The 9,701-nt window shown below is 36.6% G+C and overlaps 1 protein-coding gene across 1 annotated transcript; it reads right to left on the bottom strand.

Moving 5' to 3' along the window:
• Positions 1-4,886: 4,886 nt before the first annotated feature.
• LOC126819755 (glycoprotein 3-alpha-L-fucosyltransferase A) lies at positions 4,887-8,250 on the bottom strand. The gene is made up of 2 exons (XM_050547957.2): positions 6,953-8,250; positions 4,887-5,857 (listed from the first exon to the last, which is right to left on the bottom strand). Exons 1-2 carry the CDS (start codon positions 8,176-8,178, stop codon positions 5,542-5,544), a joined length of 1,542 nt encoding a protein of 513 aa, XP_050403914.1. The 5' UTR covers positions 8,179-8,250; the 3' UTR covers positions 4,887-5,541.
• Between the last annotated feature and the right edge of the window lie 1,451 nt (positions 8,251-9,701).

The following is a 9,701-nucleotide window of genomic DNA, read 5'->3' as shown; positions in this document are numbered from 1 at the left end:
GAACAGAAACCCGACGTCCCGTGTATACATTGCTCCCGTGATCTAGAAAAACCTAGTAAGTCGATATTTGGTGAAAATTTAGTTAGTCACAAATTTGGACTTACTAGGCTTTACCCAAACTTTTTATTAAGTTAAAGTGTGTGAAACTTTTCGATATTGTCAGCTTCGCATCTGGCAGAACCTAGTAAGTCAGCAAGTTTCAAGCAAATCATGCAAATTTATCCAAAAAAACCTAGCAAGTCCACTTGCTAGGCTTTATTAGGCTGTTGCTAGGTATGAACCAATCAGATTCGCTCATTAATATTGTAGTTCCTGTCTGATTCTGTTGAATTCTATTCTTGATTTTAGCAATAAAGACTTAGTGAATATCAAACTACAGGTTGTAGGTTGTTGTTGATGAAAATTCTTGATTATACATCAGGTTAACTCTGGTAAAACCTATAAGTCGTTATGTAACCAGATTACGCAAGTAAATTTGATAAATACTAATGCACTAGAATTACTTCATGTCATGTACATATGAAAAGCCAAACTCAAATTTATCTGCTTTACAGCAGCTTAATCCTGAACCAAAACAGTTTTCCTTCGTTTTCTCAAATTCATGTTCGACTGACTTACTAGGTTTTTCCAGATCACGGGAGATTGGCGTGCGCGTAAAATAGCCTTTGGCAGTTAGAATTCGAAATAGAGAGGGAGAGAGAGAGAGAATTCGAAATAGAGAGAGGGAGGGAGAGAGAGAGAGAGAGAGAGAGAGAGAGAAATTGGGTTTAACGTCCACTCGACACAAACTAGGTCATTTCGGGACTAACATATGGTTTAATTTTATTTCAATAATTCGCTTGCGCCTAGGAGTCTTTAGCAGTGGGAGGAAACCGGAGGACCTGGAGAAAACCCACGAGGTTGGACAGGCGACCCTAATCCTTGTCACGTACAACCGGGGATTCGAAACCACGCCAGTTGACTCAATGACAGGTCTTGTGATACAGCACGCACGTGCTAACCATTCGGCCATCCAACCCCCTCAAATTCGAAATAAGAGTAGCCTCGTTATGCCGCAGTCCGGGCAAAATTTCCTTCATAACCACTGTATGGCGTGAGGCCCGTCTTCATTAGTCTAGTCGGAGCAGAACAGTATGCCGTTAAACCCTAGATTTCATTTCAATTTTCAATTTCAATTTCAATTTCATTTTCATTCATTTCATTTTAATTCATTTCATTTTAATTCATTTCATTTTAATTTATTTCATTTCATTAGCCTAGTCGGTGCAGAAATGCAGGAGATTAAACCCCATGTTCATTTCAAACGAATGTAGGAATAATTTGACACTGTGAAGTTGCTAGAATAGATTTGGACAATACTTAAAATAGCCGATGTACCTTTAGCTCAAACTTTGTTGGAGAAAATTAAAATGGACTATTCCCGACTCGATTTATAGCTTATAGTCTTAATTTGGCACTTGGTGTTAATAATAAATAATTATATCATTATCAATGATTAATACAATGATTTAATCATATATTATTATTATTTTTAAAATAATACAGGGATGGTTTTACCTACTAATCAATACACTATATTATTTATTTCAGATTTGGCATACATGTATACACAACAAAAGGATCAGATATAGATTTTTGTTTTTAACAGAAAGCACACAATTTGTAAACAGTGTTATTCTTGTTTATTTAAATTCCATCTGGTTGAATTGAATTTCTTTTGAGCTGCATCGGTTCAATACTGATATATCATCGAAAGACAAAACATATTTTAGTTTATTTATACTATTCTTTAAAGATGCATTATGCGTGAGGTAAATCTGCCTAGCAGCTTTAAAAATGTTATGTAAATGATTATTTAGACATATATTCTCATGACAAGCCCATAAAAAAATCTCTAGACCACCGGATGGCTTAGTTATTGAATGGATTAGAACGTTCGCGCCATTTAATAATTTAACGTTAAAATGGATAATCGAGACATATAATAATAATAACTTTACTTGAGAAGGGTACTTTCTATGTCATCTTTACAATGGTACTTGAAAATCCAGACTATATTGTCAAAACTCCAAACGCTCATAACTTCGCTCAGTATAAAGTAATCGCACTGGAATGTTCAGTAAATGAGTGCTGTCATTTCAAAAATACATACTTAAACGGTATAAGTTTAAAACGTATAAAAATCAAAAACTGTATGAAAGTTGTGTTGTTCCTATAACTGATTACTGCTCTGGTGTTTAGGGATGTAACGTTATTTCTTGGGAATTATGAACGACATAAATCATATGAGTTCAATATATTAAAAGCCTATGTTACATTTCCCATTTTGGTAAACATATCTTTGCCATCATTAATGTATATTAAATATATTTTATTTACCTAATGATTTTTCTTGTGAGATACGTGTTGAATTAAACAGACATGGCATGAGTGACATATTGTTCTTATAAAAACACCTATGGTAAAACTCTTTACAATCCAATGTCAACTGGCCCCTGGGATACAGAACCTTCTTGTCTAAATTTGTGAGAGACTTTAATCCAGCCAATGGCTATTACTTCAGATACAATTTGTACTATGCATTGCAGTCTAACAATTCGCGGATTAAGAATTGGTCATTGACCAAACTCTCTACAAAACGAACTATTGTTTTAGGTCTAAACGGAGAAGCACTATTTTATAGTTTAATTGTCAATGTGTCATAATTGTCTATTATATATTTTGTAGAACTGTATTTCAAATAGAGAGGGAGCTATGATTTAGAACGGATCGGATCTCTCTCTTTCTTGTAAATATTTGTTGAATTATCAATGTTTAATAAATCACATAGAAGTTACTTGGACTCAGTCTTAATTTAAAAACATTGTCACAGACTCCACGGATTTGCGCCTAAGGTGGGCTATAATGGCGATATAGGTTGGACACCATGCTTTATACGACGCTGGATCAATATGGTGAAATATTGGAACAATCTAATATTAGTGAGTTCGGATCGTTTAATTAAAGATGCGTTCAAAGTTGATTTTAATAACGCAAATTGGAATTGGTGTTCCGAAGTAAAATCTGTGCTCAATGGTGTGGGTCACATTTTCAGTAACAAACTACAATGAAATATAAAAGAAATAGAACAATAATAACATATTAATAATTACTCATGTGACTGGTCGAACGACATAAAATCTATCTCAAAACTTCGAACATACGTCAAATTTAAAGATACATTTAGTACAGAAACTAAAGTTACCACCACTCTTAGCAAAGTTGAGAGATCACAATTAGCCCAGTTCAGATGTGGTATTCTTCCCTTGAAAAAGGAGACTGGACGTTATACTGGTCAAACGATCGATAATAGATTGTGTGTAATGTGTCATTCCCGGAGTATTGAATATGAGTGACATAATTTATTCTTCATTGTCCAAAAAACAATGAGGAAAGAAGATAAATGTAAGAAACAATGACAAAACTGGAACCTGATTTCGCAAACTTAAATGACAATAACAAAATGATTAAATTAATTAATGAATTACCCTCGATATTATGCAAAATACATTACAAAGTCGTTTAATATAAGACGAGAAATCTTTATTTAATCCTAACTAATTTCACAAAAATAACTACAAATATTTATATTATTATAACATGTACTCATTTATTTTATTATTAATTATATTTAAAGTGACTAATAGGCCCATATTGTATAACATAACGTCACTATAATAAATAATTTCTCTTCTATATTAATTTTTCATTATTTATATTTGAACTATTATAGCAAGAACTGCCATCTTTTATCTAAGTCTTTCATAATTCACCTTTAATCATTTTAAAATTATGACTGATTTTAATTATAAACGATAAACACAAAGTTTTTGACCTATAGCAACTATTCATATTACAAATAATATTTATAAAAATTATTTTCCCTGAAAGTAAAGAAATGAAATAAAATGGGATTTAACGTCCTACTGTTCTGCGTCCTAACGTCGAACTGGGCTAATGAAGACGGGCATACGCAATACAGTGTGTTATGAGGGAAATTTTGCCCGGACAGCGGCACTACGGCCTACTCTAATATCAAATTCCAACTGTCAAGGGATCTTTAACGTGCACGCCAATGTGTACACGGGGTCTCGGTTTTTCGTCCCATCCGAAGGACTAGACAGCTGTCCTAGTCAGTCCTTCCGCCCTGTATCACTGACAAGGGGGAAACCTCGCCGGAAAATCTGGATGAACTTTCTCAGCCAATGCAGGGATCAGACACCCGACCTCCAGACTAGCGAGCCAGCGTCTTACTCACTTAGCCATCGTGACGCCCTGTCAGTAAAGAACAGGACTGTGAAATTTAACTTGCATTAAAGGATAACACCAGTCATTAGTTATTTTATTTGTAAGTCATTATCTAGTTTTAAATTTGCCTAAATCGCGGACTAAATGAAGATTGATTTTGCCTGTAATGCTGGCGTTGCTGGCTTTTAAAAAAAGTAAGCGCGTTATAGATAAGTTATATACAGGCCCTATTTCGACCACATATTGCACTGTGGGGCATTGTAAAACATTATTTCCCCATTTACCGTTTGTAACCAAAATTTAAAATAATTACATTCAGTGAAATGTAAGGATTTTTGTGTTAAAGTTGCATGTTGGGTTTGGTAAATAATGTGCTTGGAAATTGTAATATCAATGTAATACACCTGCATCATAGGCATAACAATGTACTCTTCATAGTGTTTTTTTTATCTGGTACAGTATAACGGTCTTTAACCACCGCTTACCTGGCTATGAAAACCATCCACAAACCGATTCGGCATGCCTGAACTGTCCTAGTATTATTATGGTTGCATAGCGTCACCATAATCATTTCAGTAAACTATAACACATACTTATGGAAGAATAATTACTGATTTATTTTTTGGCAACGTTTCGAAGAGTATTCTCTCAAACGTTTTCAAGCAAGTACAACAAATCATTTCTTTACAAAATAGAAATCAAGGAATCTGTTAACCTGTATTCTGTGTCATGGTTGAGTGCATTCAATCATAGATTTCTCCTAAGCTAAACTAGAGAAAGGGAGATCATTGTATTATTACAAATGATTTATTTCCACTTATGATTTAACCTATCGTTTTTTCTTTCAACGTAAGAAATTTGTGACATAAATAAAATACGAACGAAATCTGAAATTTAAAACGAAAGCACCATCTAAAACAAATCTAAAAAATGAATGACCCTCAGAATACCATTCACAACCAGTAGGCTCTATGTCCTTCATCACACCAGAAGAATAATGTCTTCAGTAATGTAATGGTAATTTATCCACGAAGTTGTCCATCCAAAGTGTGTTCACCCGAGGAGAGACGCCCCACTGACCAAGCAAGTTAGTGCATCTGAGACACTTACATACTAAATAAAATGAAATGGGATCGTTAAAACGTCCTACTGTTATGCTCCGGCTGGACTAATGATGACAGACTTACATACTAAACAAATGATCTATCTATATTGCAGTTAAAACAATGCTTTAAAAGTAGAACGTGAATAAGACTATGTTTTCCACCTAGCTTTAGTACAAACCCCCTCGGATCTCCACCATTCTTCTAAGTTAACATTTATATTAGGTCTATTTTCATCATTGAGCAAGGCACAGAGTCTACACCAGAATTTTGTGTTTAGGAAATTACCCGTCCCCTTCCATTTAAAATATTGATTATACAAATCATCATTTTGATCTAGTTTTTGAAGATATGCTGCTAGCTCTTCAGGAGATTTGAAATCATCCACATGGATAAAACTGTTTGGTGGCGCGACCTTTTCATAGTCTTCCTTCCTTGCCCCCATTACCACTGGTATGACGTCATGTCTGGAGAAAATGTAATAAAGATAAGCATAAAGAACAAAAATAAATTAAGCATTTAGTAGATTTCTAATCAATGTGTAACATCTAAATAAATGAAATGAAATGCGTGTCTTCCAAGGTTAACTCGGACAAGTCCAGCGCTGGTCCCCCGCTCCCATCTAAGAGAAGGATTGTCGTATAACTCAAGACTTTCAGCTTGGACGATCAGACAAAATTCCTTAAATGTTAAATAATATACTTTTATATTGCGAAATTTGACACTTGCTGTGAAATGGTTAGCATGTACGCGCTGTATCATTGATTCAATTGTCGTGGTTTCGATTTCTCGGTTGTGCGTGGCTAGGAGTAGGGCCGCCTGTCCAACCTCGTGGGTTTTCTCCGGGTTCTCCGGTTTCCTCCCACTACTAAAGACCCTTACGCACAAGCGAATTATTGAAATAAAATTGATCCATATGTTAGTAACGAAATGACCTAGTCTCTCTCTCTCTCTCTCTCTCTCTCTCTCTCTTCATACAATCTGCCAGTTGTTAAACTTATCCCTGTGTAAACAACGGACACACAATGTGTTCAATAGAACTTGAGTAGAAAAACAAATATTCGTTTACATCCATATATTTGATCAGACTCGCTGCCCAAGGATAACACTCTTTTCCAATTCATTTTTTACTACTGCATAAATGGTATAAATTAATGCTAAGTTCCCACTGTCGTGCGATGTGTTACGATATGATTGTCCCTTTTGAGTCCACGATTTGGTATGTAGGCCTACTGATACGTTTGGAAACGATCCGATACGATCAACATGATAGCTACGACTGACCTCGATGTATGCTAAGACCTGATAGGATCACCACGATTACTCCATGAATAAAACCACGATTTCAACTGCGGCACGAATCGTAATAGTCGGAACCTAGCATTAACAGTAGATCGCAAGATATAGAACGTTGCGGCATGTCGCAATATACGTATGATACCTGCATTATCATAAATAACTTAGAATAAAAATGTATTAATGTAATGTGACTGGTATGTATAATGAAACTGGACACCACATACAATTCAAGCGTAACAGTATACATATAACGAAATACTTACTGTAGACCATTTACAAAAAATTTCTCTGTTATATAGTCTTTACAGTTAGCATTCTCAAACGCTAAATAAAATTTATAAACTTTACTCATCATTTCAAAACATTTTGACCCAGCGTTCCTTGGACACTTTAATGTTCCACAATATCCGTAAATATCAACGGTTATATTTTTTTGTAAATCGTATGCATAATATAGTCGATCGTTAGATGATGCACAATTCGATACAAACATAGCAGTCATTTTTGTTTTGCCTTCGGCATAATTCCGTTTTGGTTTAATCGCAGCTGTTAAATTTTGATGAGGTACCCATTTTTCATAAGGAGCTACTATCGTGGAATCACTTCTGTATGTAGCAGTCCAGTTCACAAGATTTTCTAATAAATGAAATGTAGTAGTCGCCCGGGGACTTTCTAAGCAGAAAAATAACCACACTATTTCAGGTTTACGATACAGTTTGATATAGTTTTCCAAATCCGGCAGAAATTGTCCTAGCAACAAGGCGTCTATTTTACCCCCGTCCTCGGGATGAGTATTAATGATTTCACAGTTTTGAACTGGACATTTGTGACGTTTGAATGTTTCACTACCAGGCGTTACACCCCAAGTACCGGAACCACCGTCAGTCAATATGAGTTTAGGTTTTTTGACAGATATGGGGGACGATTTTGGAATATAGCACATCTGTTCAACAATTCTGTCAGACCCCGATTTAGTGTTCCAAATACCAACATGCTTCGGATGTTGAATTGGTAATCCCGATTTGGATAATATGATATTTGATATCAGTTCTTTGATGCTTAAATTGTATGATCTAGCCGTGGCACCAATCTGTGTTTTACCTTTTTGCGGCTTTGTCAGTTTTGGTATGCTTACCACTTTTGTTGTTTTGGTTGTAAGCTTTTTAAGTTTAGGTACTTTTGCTACATGCTGGTGACCTTTTGCTGCATTACCCTTCTTAGGAACAGACTCAGTTAGATCGACGAGACTGGGCACAACCAATACCTGTTTTTCAGGAGGTGCGAGCGTATCCAATTTCTTCACTTTAACATTACATGATTTACTTTTCTCACATATCTTCGTTACCACAGAATCTTTCACATTTTGTTCTGCGTCTGCGTGTTTCGAAACTTGCACAAGAGCATGTTTCCACACGAACCACTGGAATCCCAAGGACAGAAACACAAATCCGACGATCAAACCAATAAACTTTAGATACAAGGACCGCATAGCCCATTAAAATTATAAACTGAAACTCTTCAGTACACAAACATGTAATAAACCTACGCAGATCATTCACTGCATACGTGTACTATGACAATGAACAACGCGTGTTATCTTTACGCTGATAAAATTTTATAAATCGGGTTAACTTTGACATAGTTTTGATGTACATTATCTAGCGCTTCCTATTTAGGATATATAGATATAAAGTAAAATTATCTGGTAAAACGAAACCAATTGTCCCAATTTAACACTCTTCGTCTTGTTATGAACGCATCTCATTTACATATACATGTACATTTCCGGAGCCCGGTAAGGGACGCAAAAAAAAAAAAAAAAAATAATAATAATAACCGGCGCGCGCCGGATAAATAACTGGCGCGCGCCGGATAAATAACTGGCGCGCGCCGGATAAATAACTGGCGCGCGCCGGATAAATAACTGGCGCGCGCCGGATAAATAACTAGCCCGCGCCGGATATTAACTGGCGCGCGCCGGATAAATTGAATTTTCCACCAACAGACATGTGGGGTTTAACGTCTACCCGACACAAACTAGGTCATTTCGGGACTAACATATGCTTACATTTTATTTTAATAATTCTCTTGTGTTGTGCGAAGGGGTAATTAGCAGTAGGAGGAAACCAGAACACCCGAAAGAACAGACATGTGGGGTTTAACGTCTACTCGACACAAACTAGGTCATTTCGGGACTAACATATGCTTACATTTTATTTTAATAATTCTCTTGGGTTGTGCGAAGGGGTAATTAGCAGTAGGAGGAAACCAGAACACCCGAAAGAAAACGGTTGAACAGGCGACCCGACCCTCCTTTTGCCACGTACAAGGCGGGAATCAAAACCACGTCACTTGATTCAATGTCAGACCTTATTTGGCTACCCAACGTGGTTCAATTAATAAGACGTTGGCCTGCTATCTAGGTGGTCCCGTGTTCCATCCCTGCGTTGGCCGAGAAAGTTCCTCGGGATTTTCCGGCGTGGTTCCTGCTTGTCAATCAATGGTGCAGGAGGAACCATGCTGGAAAATGCCGATGAACTTTCTCGGCCAAAGCAGTGATGGAACAAGGGGTCTCCTGGATAGCGAGCCTACGGTCAACGTACAGTAAGTGGGACGGGACGAAATACCGAGGTCTGGTGTCCACATTGGTATGCACGTAAATGATCCCCTGGCATTTAGAATTCGATATAAGAGTAAGCCGTAGTACCAATGCCCGGGCAAACTTTTCCTCATAGTACGCACTATATATGGCGTATGCCCGTCTTGATTAGTCCAGTAGGAGCAGAACAGTAGGACTTTAAACTCCATTTCATTCTATTTCTTATTGGAAATTATCCGGCGCGCGCCAGTTATTATCGGGCGCGCGCCGGTTATTATTATTTTTTATTTTTTTTTTGCGTCCCTTACCGGGCTCCGTAATCACAAGACATTTCCCACAGAAAGTTTAAATGTTTTATGTGATGTGTACTGGACAAGAGAATGGTGTTTGGATTGTCTTACTTAGTTATTGTC

This window comes from Patella vulgata, chromosome 1, assembly GCF_932274485.2.
Source record: "Patella vulgata chromosome 1, xgPatVulg1.2, whole genome shotgun sequence".
Classification (NCBI taxonomy): Eukaryota; Metazoa; Mollusca; class Gastropoda; family Patellidae; genus Patella; species Patella vulgata.
Note: the sequence above shows the minus strand (reverse complement) of the source record. Positions and strands in the feature narration are given on the sequence as shown.